We start from the raw sequence: 22,333 nt of genomic DNA, 5'->3' as shown, positions 1-22,333 counted from the left end.
CAGTTGGTGAAATCAGCGCGGATTTGTTGCGCAGCTCCACTGCTGGGATCAGAGCAAACCGAGCCGTCAGCAACAACATACGCCTCGCTTTCCGCAAATTGTGCCTAGAGAATGTTAATTGAGGTTTTAGAGCCAGGATGGGGCTTCACGAACGCATGTTTCGGCACACACAGGCCGCGAGTCCTCTGATGACAAGGAGCATGGCTGGATTGAGTTTTGGATAATAGCATTACAGATTACGGTTGTGGTGAAGCGAGCATAAAGGTCGCTAGTGTTGGTAAGTTGAATGTTGCCGCATCCAAGCAACGTCTGGTATCTGCTAAGCGTTAGTGGGAGCTCAAATGCGAAGTTCCAAGGCAAAATACTCACTTTTCTTGCACGTAACTTGTCTGAACATATTGTCGAAGCTGCTTATCAAACGAGTCTATGTCGGAGACGTATTGCAAGAAGGGGCTGTAGCAATCGATTTGGTCAATTAAGCTTTCCAGAAAGCCCTGGTGATACTGAAATGATGCTTAGAACTTACAAGTATCCAACCAAGGTGCTGTCGGTTGATATCGATGCTGATTGGAAGGCTGAACAAGTCGTCGAACCCTCTAAAGATATGCACTCCTGCGCCATTGTGGCTACTGGAGCTGAGAGAAGCGATAACAGCAACGTTCTCGTCCTCGGCTGCCAAGAGCCTTTCCTGGTCCGTCGCGAAACCATTTTCTGGTGGTTGAGGTTGTCGAAAGTAGCGCTCGACACACGAGTGTAGTCGCGTTGCCCTGAATGCCTGGGGTCGCACAATTTGCCGGGAGTCTGATTATCACTACAGCGGCACAATCATGATTCCTTTCCTGCTAGCTCGCTCTGCTCATAGATCCATTGACGGGTAGGTTGTCAGTCTTAGATTTGTAGCGCAGCGACGACTTTGACGGACAATAGGGCGACTGTTATGTGCTGTTCGACGGAGAAATGATGCGCAAGAGGGAAATCCCTAACCAAGAAAGACCTTAATAGAGGTCAATTGGTCATAGACGGTTGCTGAGCCTGGTCGATCACACGGCGAGAGGACGTCGTGTCTGGCGGCCGAGAGGGTGCGGAGGGCGGGTTATTTCAGAAAAGAGTGACACCAGTTGGAGAAAGAGACGGGACGGGAAAAGAGGGTGGACGAGAGTTGGGGTGAGAGCCAGAGAGCCTTGGGACCGGGTCGCACCTGTCGTGGCCTGGCTGTAACTGCAGGTCGGTGCTTGGAGGCGAATCTGAGTCTGTATGTAGCCCAATGCAAGGCAAGTGCCAAAAGTGTGCGGAAAGGACTGTGTTGTTGCAGGACGGGCCTGACGTTGACGTTGGGAGGCGGAGAAAACAAGACTAGGACTAGACTACGGCGAACGGGAAAGAGACGAAAGAGCAAATGGGAGAAGGATAAAAAAAGAGAAGAGGAGAGACGGCGGTAGGAGATCTGTGGTGGTGTGCAGATCTCACCCGGACGTTGTCGCCGTCAGGTATCGCGGGCGTTTCTAAAGAGGTCTTGGATGGGCGGGAAGAGAAGAGGGAGGACGAAAAGTGAGGAGGAGAGACGACCGGACAGCAATTGAGGCGGGACAGGGGTCGCCAGGACTGTACTCGTACAGCACAGCAGCACCAGCACAGCACAACGACAACTGGACGGCACAGGCTCAGAATCAACAATCAGCAGCAGTAGGTCGAGAATCGCAGCGACGGGGCCCCCAGGAGGATGAGTAGGAGATCCCCTTCCTCGCGCTCTCTTTGTCTCTCTCTCTCTCTCTCGCTTTTCCTCCTTCTTCCTTTCTTCTTCTGCCTCTGCTGCTTGGGTCTTCCCAGCCCCCGGCCCCGGTCGCCAATTCAATTCAACTCGGCTCTCAGCCTAAGCCAGTCCGGTCCTGCGCTCCACCACTTCAGTGACTTCAACCCCCGAACCGACATGGGGGGCCCACGGCCAATTGAGATTACAGGAAGATTTGTATCTCTGTACCTGAGAAGCTGCGTCGGGGCCAAGCTGCAACAGGCAAAGCGGTAATTACGGCGCAGGGGTTGTTGATTATGAGGCAGGGTCGTTTTGCAGGCGGCGTGCAGGGAACCCAGGCTACCCAAGCAGGCTAATGTACCTCCAAGGCGGAAAGCGTGAGACAAGGGACCTGCGTCCTTGTACTATGCAGTACACCCTCTCACCTCTCTCTCGTCTCTTGTCCTCTGTGTCTGCTGGATGCACTGCCTCTTTTGTCTAAGCTTCTTCGTTGCTCGCCTGTGTTTTATCCGGCTGGCGGCCCTCTGGTGGGCAGCTGCATTACCTTAATTCCTGCCGGTCGCTATATCAAATCCACATACACTGAGCTCGGGCACTTTCTAAGCATACTCAAATCTCAATGCCAATGCGTTGTCGCCTCTGGACGATCAGAGCTGCTTTCATGAGTCAGAACGACACCAGAGACGACTCGTGCTTCCTTGATTCGGGCCTCGAAAGCGTGCAAGAGAAGGAAGCGTCAAGAGAGAGAGGAAAAAAGCAAAGACGCAACCAAGCAAGGGCCTCGTCCTCCTCAGGATGCGATTGGCGTCGTCCGAACTCTCCCAACTCCAGAAGACAGTGAGTGGAGTGGTGGATACACAGATGAGGACGGAGGACGGCCCCGCTCGTGTCTTACAATATCCAGGCCATCCTTGTGTGTTTAACGTTGAAACGGCCATGACCCGGGCCTATAACTAGCTGTTTGTATCAACATCCCTCGAAGCTGGGGAGATGCCACAATTCATCACCCTCGCGATAGCCATGACAACTTCCTCTCGCATTCAGCGGAGATCCAAGAACATGAGTCGTAAATACAGCTTCGTCACGGCCTGCTTGTTCGTTTGGACTGGCTAGACCAAGAAACAAGAAGTCTGACGCCTAAGGATAAACATGTCTCGGATACACTGCAATAGCGTGCGCTACGGGGCAACTCTGAGAGCGCGTGGCTTACACGAGACTGATCGCTTCGCAGCGCTATAGCTGGTCCATACGCAAGTGGCTTTTGTATTCCCGCCGGCCTTCAACGTGATGCCATATCGCTCCCAAACAAACATGTCGTGACGAGACGGGTACGTGTAGTACTGGTGTAGATGTCAAAATTTGTCAATTCACCCTGCCGTGGTGCTGGGAATTTGAACCGTAGCAACGGGGATCGGTACCGAGCCAGACTCGCAAGGCCCCACGTTGCTGGTGATCCCTTCTGCTACAGAAAGACGAACAGAACGGCGCGTTTGTAGCACGATTTGGAAGATGTCATAGCGGCCGGTACTACTGCGCTCTGCAGTGTCTACACGCGTTCTTTTGCATGACCATCATACATAACAAATCCCTCAGCAGTTGGCCTACGAGGCTACGAAGGCGAAATCTCGACCTGCATACGCGTGCATGTCGTCTGCAAGACGCAGACGAGCTGCACCATATCTCTCGTGTTTTGAGAAATAATCGTCCTGCCTGCTGCATGAGGGCTATGAGAATCACGACCATTTCTGGCAAGGATGGCCCGGCAATGGTCTAATACTATTAAGGCAATACCTATCTGTCTCAGGTCTCGCAACTTGATCCTATTTGTTGCCTCGCCCGTGGCCGAATTCGAAATTGACCTGCACTCCTGGCGGGCCCTCGTCGACAGACTCCTTGTTTTGGTCGGAGAATTCGGCGCTATTGGACCACTTGAAATTACACACCGCACGATATTATTAGCCTCCTGAGAGTGTATTGAGCATGTGGAAACTAAACGTCTCGAAGCGAGACAGGAAACCCTGCTCCGGCTCACAGGTAAGTCGGCTTCTTCACCGCGGTGAGAAGCTCGAGCACTATTAACTACCGTGTTTGCGTCGCGTGGTCCAATATCGCGGCGTACATGCTCCATCCCGTCGACAACGACTGGCTCTTTTACTTCCGGTAGAGCATGCGCGTCGAGTTCTGCTTGTGCGACTACAGCGTCAAGCAGCCCAAAAAAGAAACAGCCCCAATCTAATAAGCGCTCGGAACGATGATGAGGTCCGGTTGTCTGCCGTGTGTCTTTGTAGTAGCGCGGACCATGACTATATTTGGAGCTCCAACAGCCGCCGAGGGTTTGTGGACGAAAGCCGACTCGCAGCATATCAGACACGGCACGAGATGAACTGCACTCTTGATTCCTCAGATTGCCGAACGATGTTGTTGGCCGAGCCGTCTTTGCACCACATACGTCTTTTTTGCTCGGACATCTTTGCAGGAAAACCACTGCACTGTACTGCAGCCAATGCAGCTTCTGCGCAGAAGGACCCAATCAACGGTGAGCGCCCTACGAACTCACACTCGTGCTCGCATGTCTTGTTCCTACATGCATAAGACGAATGCGATGCTGTTCCAGGTTCCTGCGGATGTCACTAACATGTGTAAACTGATGCAACGCGGTCTTTGCTCATTGCCGTAGTGGTGTTTCTTTTTTAGGAGTTTACACAACCTCCTGTACTTACAGATGGGTGCCCAGAGCAGCTACAACAGTGTTGCTATGCATGTTCGCCACAGTCCTACACGATCGTGGAATGGTTCATCTCTTCAATTACTATTTTATTCCTTTGTCGCGATTGGCGAACAAGTGCGAAACGAGCAATACAATCTGTACGGGTTGAAGTTGCACACGACGCCTCTTTTGGACTCCCTCCGAGAGTCGTCGTCATGCCGTCCAATGACAAAGTGCCTGATCGGAGAGTTCTGTCAGTCGTCTAACACTAGAGACACGCTTATGTTCCCACGAGGTTTCGAGTTTAAAGAGCTTTGATTTGCAAAGACTGGCCAACCAGGCGGCTCTTCGTGAGAAGAGAAACGCGGCAGAGAGGTCGGACAGGGGCAGCGAATCTGTCAGAGCCATGTCAAATCCATGCCATGCCTACCCCACACTCTGCGACGTCAAGTGCGAGCCAGTGCACCCACCCGAGTTCGCCGCAGAGGGGCACACCAGCGACGACGGGCTCGACCCGCTCCGCCGCCAGTACAGCATCTTTGATGTACTGCACATGCGTTTCGTGGGGAATGTCTTGCTGCGAGTCAGTCGTGACGAGCACCCCAGAATTCCAGCGCATGAAACAGTGTCCAACCCGATCTCGCCTGCCACGTTACGTTCTGAACTTGACAGCGAGGTCTGTGGTCACATTGCACGCAAGCAAAACGACGACATGTCGTCCCACAAGTACAAGCGTTACATCTGGGAATCGTTGCGGGCATTTGTCACCGGAGAGCAAGTGCAACTCTCCTCATGCCTCGACTGCATCTGTCAGTGTGCGTGTTCCAGGCATAGACGTACAAATTAAGCATAACATGTCAAGATCTGTGCAAACGGCACAGGCAGTTGAGATAGGGTAACCTCTTACAGAGATGGCCTGCTCAGCCTTGCAGATCTCAAGCCGTCGCACCCTTCACTACCGTCATATATAACCGCATCGAGTGCCCAGAATCGCATTGCAATTCTGAAGCATTGACGAGAGGGCACCCTTTTGATTTGAATTTACGCATTACAAACCCCGCCGTAAAGCATCGAGGTAGATCTCAGCCGGCAGCGAGGGGTGTGGGAGTGTCACAGGACGACGACAATGCGATGGCCAAGACCTACAGTCTCTTGTCACGATGGTGTTGAATGATTTGCACCGATCTGGATGTCTTCGCCATTCAGCCGCGCCTGATGTGGTCCTGAGCATGGAGGCGGGAAATTACAGTGATCGTACATAACAGCCAACCCGGATTAATCTGTCGCTGGATGATCGCTTTCGGATACCTGGATTAGGTAACCGTAGTACTGAGGTGAGAGGTTGATGGTCTGCGCTCCCCTTGCCGTCATCGTCAACCCACGGATCTGTGCCTGCTCAGATCTGCATACGGGGGTTTTAACAGAAAATAAGTCGAAGCTTGGGTTAGTTTGTGATCTTGTTTTCCATCCCTTAACCGTGCAAGTATTAAGGCTTAAAGAATCGCTCAATTGGTATCGGGATAGGAAGGTAGGTTTGTCGGATGCAAAATACCTCCATCGCTTCTGCATAGTTGCCAGTTATCTCCTATCTCCTGTCGCGCTCCACGTTGGTGAGGAGCACAGAGTCGATCAGGCTAGCCCATCACCTAGCCACCGTAAATCCTCGGATATACGAGGCATGGTTGCATCACGGAGACGCACTCTGCGGGTTCTTGTAGCATGGTTCATGTTTTCGAGACGCGTCCACTCATCAAAGACTGGATGGGCCACGCGATTGAGGGCTGCGTTCATACAAGGACCGATCGTATGGGCACATGCGAGCTGAGTCGTGGAGGATTCAGCCCGTGACCTCGCTCTTGGAATTAGTAAACACTTGCTGGAGAGCCATCCAGGCTCATAGTCCAGGCATCAACACCGGAGTCTACCGTTCCCAATTGCTAAAATAGCAAAAATAAGCTTGCAACGCGAAGGTTTTCGCAAAAAAAAATTAAGCCGTTGTGATCGGTCTCCCGTGCGGCGCAAGGCCGAAGGTATAAGTCGGCCTAATAGTGAGTCCATTTGTCCTGGTGAGTGAAGCAGAGTCGGGGCCATCGGAGGCTCGCGCTAAAAAAACGCCGATCGAGACCGACTAGCGGGTCCCCGGGCGCCCGACTCGCGCCCAGTTCGTCGGGCTTTGAAGCTCTGCCCATGCCGTCATTACACGCACTAGCCACCCCAAGGCGAGACGAATGCGGTGGTGACGGTCACCTTCATTGGGCGCTGCACATGTGGTCCGATAACCTGGTAACGGCGGAGATCGAGGAATGTCGCGCCGAGGAGGAGATTTTGCTTCTATGCATAGATCGCAGTACGATATAAACTCTGGCTAGATCCGAGATTCTTGGCTCTTTTCCCATGTGGCTGTATCAGAGACAATATTGAGAACGTTCTCGAGCCAGAAACAAGACCCTCAATCGAGACTGGTTACCAGCAATTTCTCCTTTACCGTCAATAACACTTACACGACCATATCAGCTCACCTCCACGACGTAATTTTCGAGGCTGCAACCCTCCATGATACCCCGACATCGTTGAATTGTCGAGCCATCAAATCCAGTTTCTTGTGTATTTCGATTCTCAATTTATCAGCGATTAAGTCAAATAATTCATAATGTCACAACAAGGTGGTGGTCAACAGACGGTACGTGTTGTTTATTTGGAAACCCCCTAAATCAAACCTTTCATGATGGGAGGCAATTGTTCTCTCATAGTGATGAGACGCCAGTGCAATATCATTGCCTCCGCCCATATACAGCAGCGTTCTGAGAACTAACGTCCTGCAGCAGCCCTCAGGGCCTCCGTACTTGCCCCAGATCGCCCAGCTCGGCGGCCAGCCGACGCCCAAAGTCGATGACCCGATATCCGCGGTGCTGCTGGTGTTCTTCATCACGGGCGCCGTCATCAACATGACGATCTTCCAGGTGAACCGGAAGCGGGACCACAAGTTTGTCTTTAGTGCGATGACCTTCGGTTTCTGCATGGCCCGGATAACGGCGTTGACCATGCGTATCGTCTGGGCCTCGCGCCCGACAAACATCAACATCGCCATTGCCGCCAACATTTTCACACAGGCCGGCGTGCTGCTTCTCTTCGTCATCAATCTCGTCTTTGCGCACCGCATGGTCCGCGCCTACCACCCGCACTTTGGCTGGCTGCGCGCCGTCAGCCTCCTGTTCAAGTTCTTCTACTTCAGCGTCGTGGCGCTGCTCATCATGGTCATCACCGCCACGGTCCTGACCTTCTTCACACTCGACACCGACAGGCGCCGCATCTGCCGCGACATCCAGCTATTCGCGGGCACGTATCTGGCGGCATTGGCATTCCTGCCCATCCCAATCGTCTCGTTGGCGGCTCTCATCCCTCGAAAGGGCCGTGTCGAGAAGTTCGGCCAGGGCCGCTTCCGTACGAAGCTCAGATTGCTGCTCTTCACTGCCACCCTGCGTAAGTGACCCAAGGATTGATGTGATCCCAGAAAGTTGGGAAATGCAGAATAAGAAAATATGCTGAGACCTGATTTATAGTCGCTCTTGGCGCGGGCTTCCGCATCGGTGTCAACTTTGACATCCGGCCCATCAGCCACCCGGCTTGGTACCACCACAAGGCGTGCTACTACTGCTTCAACTATGTCATCGGTAAGCAGCAACACTAGTTATCTCCCCTAACAGAAAAGTTGCGGTATGCTAACTCAATATTACAGAAATCATCGTAGTGTATACATATGCCCTCGCACGATTCGACCGCCGCTTCCATGTCCCCAACGGCAGCAGCGGACCGGGCGACTACGCCGGCGGCATGCAGAGAACGAGGACGTGGGAGGACCGCATCAACCGCGAGGCGGACGTGTTCGGCGACGACACCGACACGGCCACCGCCAACAACTTCGCTGATACCGAGGGGCAGAGAGAGCAGGCCTGGGAGGCCCAGGCGCGAGATGAGCTGGAAAAGGAGCGACCCGGGAGCCAGTCCGCATGAGTGAGTCTGTAACATATCATGTATTTGAGCGAATGGGATGTGTTGAGAAAACAAGCAACCATGGCGTTATAGGGAGCCTCAATAGATAGACTTGGATGGTGTGGGATGGCGGATACCCCCTTCTCTTAATCAGTCGGTTCAGCATTGGCATGGATGGCGAGTTTTGGCTTTTCGTCTATAGATGTACAACGTGATATAAAAAGCTATACAAAGGATGCGAGTCTGTGTCAGCACGTTAAATCAAGTGAGATCAGCGAGCAAGTGCCACGAATAGCGGAGCCATTATCAATCACTATATCTCGGCACATTGGATGGAAGCATGTTTTGCTAGGACGAACACCGTGTTGTATTAGTATGCGGGAGCCTTGTCTCGAATGATCTATAAAATCTGCACAGGCGCGTCTAATTGCTCCATGTGCTCATATCATCCATGGTTTTATTCCAGCCGAGACCAAATTGCAACGTCGACGGTGTTCGATTTATTCTTACAAGAATTCGGCAAAGGTGGACATCCATGATGAATGCTTCATGAGAGGCTCCCGCAGAATCCTCCTTTACTAACCCTGCTGGCAGTGTACACCACAAGAGAGAACACTGCATCAATCACAGGAAGTAATCTGGAGTTCGTCTTGAAACCATGGGCTCGCCAGCACGCGGGCAAGGGTCGAATTGCAGGCTGCACTTTTGTTAGCATCACGGTTTTAGCTTGCTCATCAAGTGCTACTCACAAAGTGTATTTCAAGTGCTCGTCGATCTCCATAATCGCTGCTTGGTTGCCACATCTGTAACAGTAATTCGGTGCTAGGAAGGGTTAGAACGGGCTCTCATTCTAGACAAGTGAGGAGCATACCAGAGAAGATTGTGACGACGTTCCTGTCTTGAGACCAGTTGTAACCCTCCATAACAAGCTGATGTGCTCGAGCAATCAAGGTCAGACCATTATTATGGTTGAATGCCTCTGAAATATCCTGCCCGAAGGTGTAACCAGCACCACGTGGGGAAATACCCCATCCGCATCGGTCATCGGGATCAGACCACAACAAATCGCACATGGGGCCCTCATGCGGCACCTCCTGGATTCTGTCAAGGGCTCGAATGTTGTCAAGAGTATCGATACTCGGGGATAGACCGCCGTGCAGGCAGAAGATCTGGTTGTCGATGAGGGCGGTGAGGGGTAGATAGTCGAACAAGTCTGTGAAATACTTCCATACGTTCGCGTTCCCGTATTTCCGTAGGCACTCATCGTAGAAGCCGTACACCTGAGTGATCTGGCGCGATTCGTGGTTACCACGAAGAATCGTGATCCGCTGCGGATAACGAATCTTCAGAGCAACCAGCAAGGTGACTGTCTCCACGGAGTAATAGCCACGGTCAACATAATCGCCTAAACTATATATTAGCTGTCTGTATCAGATGATGGAAAAAAGGTAGTAATTTCATACCCATGAAAAGGTAGTTTGTGTCTGGGTTCGGGCCACCAATTTTGAAGAGCTCCATCAAGTCATGGAACTGACCATGAATATCACCGCACACAGTCACTGGGCATTTCTAGAGTCGAAGTGTAAGCGGGCATGTTACGATACCGTTCGTTTGCTTCTTTCAATACGTACAACAGGTTGAACATTGGATTCGTCTTGGAGAACCTCTCGTGCCTGTAAAAGGTGATGAATTAGCAGACGAAAACAAAAGGGCATAGCAAGCACGCGAGCTCTGGGCCCGGCCTCATAATGCGACAGTGTAGCCCCAACGGGGAATGATTCAACGCGACAGGACGAAGCATGTCGCCCGTGGACAAAACTGACCTTCTCGCAAAGTCTCTGGACATCTGATTCGGCCAACTGCTTGCAGCTCATCAAGCTTTCAATCCAGCCATCGAGGGTAGGGATGGTGGTGGGTTCTAGAGAAGGGGCGGAGGGCAGGCCTTCGGGGACTCGTCCGACATCCTCCATATTTGTATCCATTACGGAGGAATCTGAAGTGCGGGCGAGATGGTAGATTTCGATGTATCACGAGCAGGCTCGACGGTTGTGATTGGGGTTGTCAAATGTCAATCGTGAGAGGAGGGGGCAATGACGTTGTGGGTAATCTTGTGTCGTCGCAAGGTCTGGAGAAGTCAAATGGCGGGTCTCGTTATCGTATCTATCGTCGCAGGTAATGAAAATTCTACTTCGTCGTGAGCCCCGCTGGGATGGGTAGAGAATATGGCGAGCGGAGGGGTATCGAGGTTGTGTGAGTGATGATGGCGGTAGTGGTGGTGGTGGTGGTTGTTGTTTTTCGGTGCTGTATCCTTAGCCTGGGAGACAGACGGTGAAATGGGGAGAGGGCCGTGTGAGGCGCTCGCTTAATCTCTGCTGCCGCAGTCTGGTTTTGCGCCTTGCTACTGCCCGCCGCCCGTCGTCGCCTCAGAGGAGGGGCGAAAGGGATGGATGACCAGAGCGAGGTACCTACCAAGTGACCTAGCCTCTGGCCTTAGCCAGACCGTATCTAACAGACCGAGCTTTGCCTCCACCTTTATTACAGCTCCTTTTGGCCACAGCTCTCAATCAAGGTCCTTTTGATAGGTACCTAGGTATGACTACGCGCTACTGCTGCTATGCTACCAAATACCGATACATTCTTACCTCGCATCACAACGAAACTCTGCTAAACATACATTTCAATTCAGTCTTACTTCATGTCAAGATTATCTAGAAAGTGTTACGCTCGCTGATCGCGCAAAAGTACAGTTGGTCAAACCCGAGGACGCATCTTAAGATAGTCCCAGCCCTACCGGACCTCCATTGGTCTCAGGCGATACATTCATGTCCTGTCCAACCAGATTGCGAAAATCAAGGCCAACTTCAGAGAGCATCTTGGCGTGGTCCTTCGCCTGATTCATACATTTGGTCCACACTTCGCCGCCACGATCAGTGCTGCTGAGTTGGCGAGCTAGAATGGCATTGAACGCCTCTACTTCTTCCTTTGCCCATTTGACACAGGCACTCATCATCGGAGGGGGGAAGCAGCCTTGGAAGCAGCTTACAGTATTCTTGATGATGGAGAAATAGACAAAAGATACTTCCCAGATGTAGAGCTGAAGGTCACCCTGGAAGATGCATTGACTGTTGTACCGTGTCAGTAAAGGCTCTCCAGTACCGGAGAGGCAGTTGTGCTTACCGAGATCGCTTCTGGATTATGTTGCTCCTGGCCTCCAGGTAAGCTTCTCTCGCACGATCTTCAAAGCCGAGTCGTGTCAGCCAGACAACATTGCGCTTCGTTTTCCTTTGTTCATTATGAGTGTCGACCAGCTCACGCGTGATTACGGTAGCCAGCCTGGAGCATCTCTCCTCAACTTTGAACTCAATAAAGTCTTGGGCGACGGCATTATTTTTCAGCCCACGTGCCAGCGCTTTCATCTTCTCGACTCGCACAACGGCAGGCTCAAGTCTCTGGAGGGCAATGTCAATGTCCAGCTCATCCATCTGGCTTTCTACCCATCGTAGATTTTGCTGCTTCCCATCCACTTCAATCAGCATATCCTTGATATCGGACAAAGTCTCGAGGAGGGCTGTCTTCTGCAGGAGCCCAGGGTCCCTCGAAGCAAAGTAGTTGATTGTCTCCTTGGCTTTGTTATTCGCTTCAACCTCAGACTGTAGGCCTCTGCGCAGCTCTTCGACAGTTCTTCGTATATTAAGCATAAGCGATGCCTTGGCTGTGTCTTCTGGCTTTTCGGTACGGTATATCACCGACTCTTGGCCTACGCCCCTAACCATCACGGCATCTGCAAGCTTGTTTCTGCCAGTTGATGTGTCACTTGTTCCCGCCATGTCCACAACCTCAATGTCAAGGAGTGGCCAGCAGCGATCTGCTACAAGCTTGACAGGCGGGCCACGCGAATCAGCTCCAGAACCTTCTGTCTTTCTTTTCTTTCTAGAAGCAATAAGAAGATGATCGTTCAAAAGAAATATTTGCATGGAGCGACGAGACTTGTAGGTCGCATTATCTAGCTCGATCCAAGAACCGGCATCTTGCACGACGTGGCGGCCAATAGAAGTCGGCAAGAACTTCTGTGATCCCTCAACGTTCTTGTAGAGCGCCTAGAAGATGTCAGTCATACAATGGTGCAGAGATTTTCGAATACATACCTGCATCTGAGAGTTCCAAAGCTGCGTCCGATCCGCGACTGAGCTTCGCTTGTCTCTCTTGCTAAGGTTCGTCGAGAAATCGCCATTCAGACTTGGAGAATCGGCGTTCTCCTTTGATGATGCAGATCTCAATGCAGTCGTGTTGATTTTCAGCTCTGACATTAGGTTCTTCAGCGCCCGCATCTCTCCCTTCAGTTTCTCAGCTTCCTTGCTTATTTTTATAAACTGAGTTCTGTTCTGGTAGACATTCTGTTGTAGGTCGGTAGTAGCCCGGTTCTTCAGGTTACGCAGGGCGGCCTCATAGTCGCGGATCTCATCCTCGGTCGCGTCGCTTAGGATATTGGCAACATCTGGTTTCAAGATCAGCATCTATGTATTCATATTGTTCAGCCGCAAACATCTTACATTGGTCGGCCACAAGTCTAGGGTCTCTCAGGGCCTTGATGTCTGGTGTTGGGGCTACTCCTCCTCCGCGAGAAGGCGGTGGTCTTCGTTCTCGCGGCTCATACTTGGTCAATGCTGGCATAGAGGGAATAGGCGGTGCAGAGGCATCGAAATTGTCTGGGAGGTTGTTGAATCTTGTAGAATATCGCCGTTTGACAAGATCAGAGGTCTAGGGGAATCAGTACCAAGTCTAATATGCAGTCCAGATGTGATGGCTCAGCTTACCTTCCCACCGGCTTGAGGAGCCAGCCGTGGCCGCGGTACTGGCGCAGCCTCAGCTATCGACCGTCCTCCTCGAGGCACTTCGATGCCATTATTAGGAATTGGTTCTGAGATCTGTCGAGGAGCGCTGATTGTAGGCCGACCCTTCCTCTTGCCCCCGCTACGCAGCGAGATCTTGCTCCTTTCCTCTGACATTGTGCCTGGTTCACCCGAGTCAGCGACTCGACCAAGATCTTCAAAGAGCCGGGATCAAAGGTGGGAGTGGCGTTTGTGCAGTGAAAAAGGTCGTTGTCGTGAATGCTAAGTCATGGATGGCAATGGTGTTTCAAACACGCCTGGCCAGGTTGGGGGTGCTGGAGCTTGCCTTTAGGTAACTACCTAGCAGTGGGCAGGGGTGTCAAGGCGGGAGCCACAGCGGTCGGTTGTCGGCGGCGCCTTTTCCCGAGAGCTACTAGCCTCATGAGGCGGTGCTTGTCCCCATACCTTATCTCTTTCAGCGGTACGTCGTTCGATCAGTGATGAAAAAATTCATTGGAGAGCTGTAGCACCCGGTCCAACCTTGAAAGCTTTCCCAGCGCGACCAGATTCAAGCATTGGATCAGCTACCTACCAACCACCACCACCACTACCATCGGGTCATCACATCGCCAGCTGCATTACCTAGCAACACCTATTGCCTCCTTTCATCTTGTCTGCCCAAAGGCAACCTGTGTCGGCCCCCAGCCGTTTATTCTAGCACAGCACCGATCGCGCGACAATGGCATCATCGTCGCAAACCGCCGTCATTGCTACAGCCACAGTTGCTGCACTGGCAACCGGCCTGGCTGGTAAGTAAAGCTCCCGCCCAAGCAAAGGTTTGCCCCAAGGCAAACAATTATTTTCTGTTCAAGCCTTTTATACCACGAGCCCCCTTTCCTGACAATGACTTCCAGCATATGCTGTGTACTTCGACCACCAAAGACGCAAGAATCCCGAGTTTAGGAGAAACCTAAGACGAAACGAGCGTCGGCAAGCCAAACAAGAGAAGGAGGAGGCCGAGGCAGATGCTCAGCAGCAGAGGTTATCCATCAAGCATGCTGTGGATGAGGCCAAGGAGGAGGGATTCCCTACCAATGTTGAGGACAAGGAGGCATATTTCCTAGACCAGGTCTCCCTAGGAGAGACCCTGGGCGCTGATCGTAAGTGATGCCTGACATCATTGTTCGGAATTCATAGCTAACTGAGAATTTCTTAGCTACACGGGGTTTGGAAGCAGCACTGGCATTCTACAAGGCCCTCAAGGTTTATCCGACCCCTGGAGACCTCATTGGAATCTACGACAAGACTGTTTCTAAGGTATACCCACACCCATATAGCTCTGTGCTTCACGTCAGCTAACCCGAAGATCCCAGCCTATCCTCGACATTCTCGCAGAGATGATTGCCTACGATCCGAGCCTGAAGATTGAGGCGTTCTCTGGGGCCGCTCAGATGCCTGAGATGGGAGGAATGCCTGGCATGCCGACGGTCGGCCTCGACTAGATGATGAATAAGCGGCGTGGAACCAAAACCCCTGGCCCTTCTTCACGATATCTCCTCCACTCTTGACATCGACCGACGATCTGTTTCGAGCAACAGGCCTCTTGGGATAGCTCGATTGGGAAACTTCTGCCAACTACCGCCGATTTCAGTGTATATTATCTTACCCGGCGTCGCTTGGAGCGCCTGCTGGGAGGCTACCTGTAGCATCACCTGTACATTGATGAACTCTGATGAAACAATCGGCAATGCAGCATTACTAATGTTCACAAATGCCGTTTATAATCTGGTCCGCTCTTTGTTTGACTGTGACGGTCCTTCTAGGACCCCTAGTTAGATCTCGATTGGTCTACCTTTTCTATCGACTCGCTGATCTCTGGGATCAAACCCTCCATTCCCCCAAGTGGCCCATTCTGGTGTCTCCTGACCCATGTAATCTTCAGGACTGAAATCTCCATCCTGACCCTTCTCTTCCAGAAGCTGGAAGAACTTGTCGTAGTCGATCAGCGTTCTCCACTTGCCATTGACCTTGAACCTATCACTTGCAAGTAATACGCAGCAGCTATGAGCATGCTCTGCTGCTATTCCATAGTTGAGTCCTCTTCGATTGAGCTCCTTGTCCAGGGACGTAACGAAATCGCAGACCTCGGAATAGAAGGGGACATTTGCCATGGACAGTCCAGCGCTTGAGGACGTAGATGTGCCACAGTATGTCACACCCTTGATCTCGACGAAACAGGGAAGCGAGCGCTCTATGAGGTCTGCGTAACCTTCGACTTCGTCCTCAATGTTGAAGCCCTTGACAAGAGTGAGCCTGAAAACAGTTCGTTGCTTGAACCGTTTCTCCCGCAGAATATCGAGACATCTCTGGAAGCGCTCCCAGAAATCTCTGTGCAGGGGTCTGTCGACCTTGCGCAATGACTCCTTATTTGAAGCATCAATCGAGACATAAAGCTGCGTGACGTGGTTCAAAGCAGCCAACTGGTCCGGGTGCTGAGCATTGCAGACGAGGAATGATGATATCCTCTCCTTATGCAGCATACCAAGAAACTCATTGATATGGGGATAGAAAATGGGTTCGCCTACAAGCGACAATGCGCAATGCCGAATGCGCATCGCCTCTGCGAAGCGCGCAGCGCGAACACCCGGCACGCCACGCATCATCTTGATCTTCTTGTAGTGATTTTCCCTCACGCCGTCGAAGATGAGCTGTGGGGGGTCCACCACCCACCGCCAGTTTGTGCCCACGGGGTTGGTGCCATGTCTCCAGCAGAAGACGCACTTGTTTGAGCATGACAGCGACGGTGTCGTCTCCATGCATTGATGCGAGTTGATTCCATAGAAGGAGAACTTGTAGCAAGAACCGCGCCCACGAAGGGCTGACTTAGTCCAACGGCAGATCTTTACCCCTGAATGGGATCCGACAATTGAGTAGCCTTGCTTAGTCAAGGCCGTGTACGTAGGCGAGCCCTTAGGGACCATTTCCTTGATTTGTTGTACCGGCTGCTTCCTTCTTTTCTGGGAAGTCCCGTATGCAGTGAAATCCACGGCTAATGGCGCTCCGGCAGCCTTATTGCGTCCATCCTTTGGGGAGTCGCGAAGCAGACGGCCGAGATCTTCAACATCTCCTAGATCCCCTGAATCGCCAGTCTTGGCCCGCTTACCGTTTGAAGAAGTCTCCATCATGACTTCCCCGTCATCCTCGTCCGCCACGTCTTCTCCATCGCTTTCGAGGGGGTCGCCGGAACCAGGGACGCCCTCCCCCAAGGAGCCGGTGCGGGCTATCAGACCAAGAACGTCCACCACACCCTCGGACCATTCCTGTAATCTGACCGAGAGATCTTTCTTCGTGTCGCCGAGGCCTAAAGGGTATGCCCTCTTCCGACTGCTCAGTTTCGCCATCCATCTGTCGACCTCCTTGGCTTGGAAGCCGAACCCTTCTTCCTCCGTTGGCCAGCCTTCCCTGTCGCCCAAGCCAAACACTGAATACCCCAGGAGCCCAGACAGAGGCGCTGTGTCTATCCTGAAGTCGTGGTGTGTCTCTTGTAGATGCTCGAGGAACGTGTCGTTGATGGTGTCGATGTTGTAGCTTGGGATGAGAAAGAGGTAGAAATAGGCCGTGGCCAAGTCTGATGAGCCGTCTGACTTCGGTGGAGTTATAAAGTAGTCATCGAAATCGACCTCGGACAGGTCAATCAGCTGTGGTTCAGCAAATGTTGACGCAGAGTCGCAAGTGATGGTTGAAACCGCTTTCGCAAGGCTCTCGGTGTACTTGTCCGCGAACGTCTTCGTGCTTCCGGTCAGAGACGAGAAGAACACGACTATTTTGATCTGCCTCTTGCTGAGCTCCACAGCTCCTGTATCATCATTTTTCTGCTTTTGCAATTCACCCTTGATTCTGCGAGGTCCGCTTGGCTTCGTCCGCTTCTCGTCTACCCGAGGGACACTGGACAAATTCGGGACCGGAACGTCCACGGTCTCCTTGGTTTCATGTGCAAATGTCTTCTGGAGGAATGGTAGTTTCTCGCCCTCGTCGTGAAAGTGTAGGTAAACTCGAACTGAAACCAGGATCGCAAAGGTAGCCAGCAGAATTGGTATTCTGTAGACGTGCCATATCTCGACGGCGGCTGCGATTGAGTTAGGATAGAATCATATCTAGGGAGATCCAAAACTTACGCTGCGTAAGCCTATCAAGCCATGAGCTTCCGAATCCGAGTTCTTTAGCCATGATTGAACACCATATGAATTGAACGGCAGTTAAGAGATCAATCGCGTTTGAAAGTTGGAGAGTACCCCTCCTAAATTTTGCGGTCGTCAGAACCCCACTACCATGCTTAGGTAGCTTACCTACAACTTGAATAGCCACTAACGTGAGGGCTAGAATAAGCTGTAACGACGGGGTCATTAAGGCCAATAACTGGCTAATAGCACGCAAGTCAGTAGTCATAAGTTGACCGTGGTAACCCAGCTTTGCTAACAGTTTGACCGTCTGGGAGAATTTATACTTGCAATAGATTGGTGGACTGCCCATTAAATGTTTTCTTGTTCTACTTCGTTTGATTAAGCTGAGTACTTACTCCTCTACCAGGGTAATAAACAATGTTTTTTAAATGATAATGATACTCAATATCAAGAGTCTTAATACTCATCAAGATTATGAAGATCATGTTTATTACTATGGGCTGATCAACTTCTCCAAAGGTAGTAATCCCTTGTTGAGGAGGTAATGCTACCATTGTGGAAGTACCTATGTAAGATTTACTACCCTGGCGGAGGATTTTATACACCCAACTTCGCTTTGTGTTGAACTCCGTTACCCAATGCTTGAGGTAAAACAATCCCCTCCCCCGTGTTACCGGCTTTTATGGACCACCCTATTCATGTTGAACTACATTACCAAGCCTCTTTCGTAAAGAGGCATATACATTACGAACTTGTTTGTTGATTTTATCTTAAACGGTTCTATCACCGTCGGCTTGTCCGGTCTTTGGTCTTAAATCTTTCAGGCAAGGCGCAAAGAACATGTCTCCAGAGACAGCCTGGAGCAAAGTCCGTACGGCGACCACCAACCATAAGAGGAAGACCGAGATGGAAAAGATCTAGGCTTCTTGTCAGTTCTGAAGATCCTTATAACTTATCTCTTGCGAGTTTCACGTACCATTGTTAAGACCTTGAAAAAAGGGCTTGACAGCTCCTGTGCTAGCATGCCAGTGCATGTCGTGAAGACACCCAGAGGGAAAGTAAACCCCCACCAACCCATGTTGAAGGGGAAGTTCGCTGTTGTTAGGATACTGGCACCAGCTAGCATGAGCCAGCCGAGGCCGGCTCCCCACATGATAAAAGCCATGAAGATGCCCACCATATAGAGCACCTCGCCTCCATGGATGGCATCAGTACCAACTTTCCCGAAGGAAGCGGTCTGAGGGAGAAGCTTCAGGGCAACTTTGCCTAGTTGCTGTATGCCGAATCCGCCTTGGCCTAGTGGACCAACGGGCAGGAAAACAGACACGATGATCTCGCGGGGTGGAAGGTGGTGGACGGTCAGGCGGTGGAAGTACATGGCCAAAATGAACATGGAGAACGACTCGCCAATACCCCAGAGAATATATGAGGTCACAAGAGTCGTGACGGCGTGGTCGGTGTTTGGAAGGGCTTCGGCCAAAATACCTCCAGATGCGGACGCCACCACGGCCGGTACCACGGGCAGAAGGAGTGCAGCGGTGGTTTCGTTGAGTTGGGGTCGGTGACGATGCATTCTTGAAATTTTTAGCAGGTGAAATCCGACTGGTGAGGGCTACAGTCTCTTTACTTACACGATGAAGGGAAGGGAGATGGCACAAGCCAGCGAGATCACCACATCGAACCACCAAAACCCCCAAGCCATGTAGATCGCCCAGTCTCCCCAGGATGCGCAACACATGACAGTCATGTTGATGATTGCTAGACCGGTATTAGCAAGAGGGTTGTGAAGAGGAATCCGGAGTTGTCATACTTGCGAAACCCATTGGAAATGTTCCTAGGAACAGAGATTGGCCCGGATGGTTGATCATGGCAACCCAGATCTCAGGGTAAAGAGTATACCGCACGATTGTCATGGCGGTGAACGTGACAAACAACGCAACATTGAGAGCAAAAAACACATATGAAGCGTATTGTAACCAGGCTGCATTGTAGGGAAGGTTATGAATAAGTATGGAGACAATCCCAGTTCCCATGTTCACAGCAAACCAACTGACAGTTAACAAAGTTAGCACACGGCTTCATAATAGTTGAAGTCATGATTGAAGTACTCACGAAGGGGTGAAGTTCCTGACTACCCTCCTCCAACCGACATTCTCTTTACATGGTGTTGCTGATCCACGGCTTGCCGTTTCCTTTTGCGCCTCGGGCTTGGCGTGGCCATCTGATATAGGATTGGCAAGCGGTGCTGTTTTGGCTGTCGTCATGGTTGCCATTGCGATCTCCCCGGTTCGGCCAGCCGGCTGTGCACTAAAGAATGTAATTCTTTGGTAGTTTTTGTCACGAATAAAGCTTTTGTGTTGACTCTTAGTGACGATCCTGTTTGAGGTGGCTAGATTACTGACTCGTATATCCGACTAGCCAAGCGAGCAACTTTGGACCATCGATGTTTTCGCAAACCACCAAAAAAAGAGGCCGAGAGCTGTATGAGAAGGAACCCAATAAGAGTCATTAGGATAGCAAACAATTTTTTAATTTTTAATATTTGACAAGTATCTCAATGGATGAATTGCTGCTGACACATCGGCGGCTCCGCACGGCAAGCAAACCGAGAACCGGCCGTGCAAACCCGGGGTTAGAGGCGAAGACATATCGACACCATCAACTTAATTGAGTCTTAATCAGATAGCTTCTACATACAACATGCCATTTGAACCTCCTGTCCGCATTATCTAAAATGTAACCCGATGACGCACACAAGCAATTGGTCCTCCAAACTGGCACCGGAAGAAAGCGACACGATGAACTGATGAGCTTGATCGGGTTCAGGCCGATACTCAGCTTCTTACAGCGTGGTGAAAAGCTGCGTCGGAATGGCCCGCGAGTAATTTGCTCAGACGCCGGTGAAACCTACACATCAAATCAATCGCGCACTCCGTGCATACCACACCTCATGGTGATATGAGTTGCATGGAAGATAATAGTTGCCAATATGTTGAAATCCAATTATTTTATGACATATCCTTCCCGCGCATTAGCAATCAGGATTCTGTGCTTCCTTTGTCCTTGGTGCTGGCGTAGAGAATTGTCCTTGGTGCTGGCGTAGAGAATCGGGCGAGTTGGCGCTAAAAAGTCGTCACCCGCCAAGGGTCCACACTCCAAAAAGCGCACCGAAAATCGGCTCACATCAGCGCAGAGAGGAGCGGGGAGAAGGGCCTTCGTAGTCCGACGTCCCCGATGATAGGCGAGGTGAGCAAAAAGCGTACAACACCGCTACTCCACCCATAGCCGTAGCATCCAGAAAGACAGATATCATCAGGACCATCAGCACAAGACCGCCAGCACCAACACCAACACCAGCGTTTGCAAGATCATCAAAACGAGAGCAACATGGCCGTCGGCATCGCGCATATGACATCTGTAGTCGGTCCGGCTGGGCTGAAAGGAGAGCCCAGTGTCTTCGAGACGCTCGTTCTCGCACTGAAAGAAGCCTTGGGCCCATCGTCAGGGCTGACCTCGGATGATGTCGACGTTGATTATCTGACACAACTCATGCGAGACTATCCTTCCACTGACGGTGGCTGGGAGTCGTACGCCATGGGAGACTCAACTCGAGGATATACTCGAAACCTGGTCGACGAAGGCAATGGTAAAAGCAATCTCGTAGGTCGTCATTGTCTTCTATACCCAACAGCATGTTAGCTGACACAGGGCCACCTGTAGCTCGTCCTCGTATGGTCTCCTGGAAAGGGAAGCCCCATCCACGACCACGGCAATGCCCATTGTATGATGAAGATCCTCCGTGGTGACCTAACTGAAACCCGGTACGCCTTTCCTGAGACGGAGGGCCAGGGACCAATGGAGGTTATCTCTGAGAGAACACATAAGGAGAATGAGGTGGCCTATATGGCCGACGAGCTTGGTGTCCACAGAATCTGGAACAAGGGGAGCAACTTCGCTGTCTCCCTTCACCGTAGGTGTTCGGCTCTGATGATCATCCCCGCCGTCCGAGTTGCTAACACGAGCATAGTGTACACGCCGCCCAATGTAGCCAAGGGTGGTTGCAACATCTTCGATCAGAAGACGGGCAAGAAGAGCCACATTACCAAGTGTGGCTACTACTCCGCATATGGACGGTTGCTGAAAGAGTAGGCGGCGGGAGTTGACCTCGCAAGAGGAGAGATGATTCACGACGTAATGACATAAGGATTCAGGGTCGTATGAGGAAGAGGGGATGTTCTCTTTTGTGCAATAGGTCTGGGATTTGAGATTTGCAAGGAGCGGGAACTCCTCTTCAACAGTGTATGCTACACTAGTAGCGGTAATGCCCTCAGTGACAAACCGAGAGGCACTTCAACACACCACCACTTAGTGGAGATTAGAATGAATAGTTTGAATGAAACACAAGCCTCTAGCGACCAGCCCATGCCTGAAAATGAAGAGAAGACGTTGTAAAGTCGATGAGCCGCAATAAGAGGGAGGTTTCGACCTTTAAGCAGACGAGCCCTAGCCTGCTCCAGCGAATCAGCTTCGACTTGGTCAATCACGCAATTTTCTGGGTTCACACCGAGGCGTGAAACTCTGGCAACCGCAGCAAATTGTTAGCGAATCAGTTGTCTTGTCTGTCTCGACCATCCCGCACCCAAGTCGTTGGTACTGGAAGCGAGGAGCAACAGTGTTCGGTTCCAAACCATCGGGCGCGTTCCTGAGATGTCGTTCCATGAGATATTGAACATTTCGAATGCCGTCAAGGAGACAGAAGAAGTTGAAGGAGAATAGACGGAAACAGGCTTGTGGGTAATAGACATTCAATCACCTGCCTGGTCACATGAAGTGGCGTTTTATTGGAAACCCAGATACTTGTCAAACGCGGTTACCC

At 51.4% G+C, this 22,333-nt stretch overlaps 6 protein-coding genes across 6 annotated transcripts; 3 read left to right on the top strand and 3 right to left on the bottom strand.

Moving 5' to 3' along the window:
- Positions 1-6,722: 6,722 nt before the first annotated feature.
- Positions 6,723-8,468, top strand: UCRPA7_3027 (putative family c-likeg-protein-coupled receptor protein; the record flags this gene model as incomplete). Its single annotated transcript, XM_007915642.1, has 4 exons — positions 6,723-6,740; positions 7,280-7,937; positions 8,018-8,128; positions 8,194-8,468. 4 exons carry the CDS (start codon positions 6,723-6,725, stop codon positions 8,466-8,468), a joined length of 1,062 nt encoding a protein of 353 aa, XP_007913833.1.
- A 603-nt stretch (positions 8,469-9,071) lies between these two features.
- On the bottom strand, positions 9,072-10,417 carry UCRPA7_3026 (putative serine threonine-protein phosphatase pp2a catalytic subunit protein; the record flags this gene model as incomplete). Its single annotated transcript, XM_007915605.1, has 6 exons — positions 9,072-9,144; positions 9,197-9,269; positions 9,319-9,852; positions 9,911-10,016; positions 10,079-10,120; positions 10,271-10,417. The coding sequence occupies 6 exons, from the start codon at positions 10,415-10,417 to the stop codon at positions 9,072-9,074; spliced, it is 975 nt and encodes a 324-aa protein (XP_007913796.1).
- Positions 10,418-11,217: 800 nt separating this feature from the next.
- Positions 11,218-13,118, bottom strand: UCRPA7_3025 (putative exocyst complex component exo84 protein; the record flags this gene model as incomplete). Its single annotated transcript, XM_007915598.1, has 4 exons — positions 11,218-11,569; positions 11,625-12,544; positions 12,593-12,942; positions 12,998-13,118. 4 exons carry the CDS (start codon positions 13,116-13,118, stop codon positions 11,218-11,220), a joined length of 1,743 nt encoding a protein of 580 aa, XP_007913789.1.
- Positions 13,119-14,015: 897 nt separating this feature from the next.
- UCRPA7_3024 (putative mitochondrial import receptor subunit tom-20 protein) lies at positions 14,016-14,778 on the top strand (the record flags this gene model as incomplete). Its single annotated transcript, XM_007915634.1, has 4 exons — positions 14,016-14,085; positions 14,191-14,436; positions 14,493-14,593; positions 14,650-14,778. The coding sequence occupies 4 exons, from the start codon at positions 14,016-14,018 to the stop codon at positions 14,776-14,778; spliced, it is 546 nt and encodes a 181-aa protein (XP_007913825.1).
- Positions 14,779-15,108: 330 nt separating this feature from the next.
- Positions 15,109-19,204, bottom strand: UCRPA7_3023 (putative trna wybutosine-synthesizing protein 1 protein; the record flags this gene model as incomplete). Its single annotated transcript, XM_007915610.1, has 6 exons — positions 15,109-17,402; positions 17,452-17,462; positions 17,646-17,696; positions 18,346-18,374; positions 18,434-19,031; positions 19,089-19,204. 6 exons carry the CDS (start codon positions 19,202-19,204, stop codon positions 15,109-15,111), a joined length of 3,099 nt encoding a protein of 1,032 aa, XP_007913801.1.
- A 2,108-nt stretch (positions 19,205-21,312) lies between these two features.
- Positions 21,313-21,606, top strand: UCRPA7_3022 (putative cysteine dioxygenase protein; the record flags this gene model as incomplete). The annotated part of the gene is made up of 1 exon (XM_007915661.1): positions 21,313-21,606. The coding sequence occupies one exon, from the start codon at positions 21,313-21,315 to the stop codon at positions 21,604-21,606; it is 294 nt and encodes a 97-aa protein (XP_007913852.1).
- Between the last annotated feature and the right edge of the window lie 727 nt (positions 21,607-22,333).

The sequence above is a fragment of the Phaeoacremonium minimum genome, assembly GCF_000392275.1.
Source record: "Phaeoacremonium minimum UCRPA7 unplaced genomic scaffold PA7_03_scaffold_222, whole genome shotgun sequence".
NCBI classification, from domain to species: domain Eukaryota; kingdom Fungi; phylum Ascomycota; class Sordariomycetes; order Togniniales; family Togniniaceae; genus Phaeoacremonium; species Phaeoacremonium minimum.
Note: the sequence above shows the minus strand (reverse complement) of the source record. Positions and strands in the feature narration are given on the sequence as shown.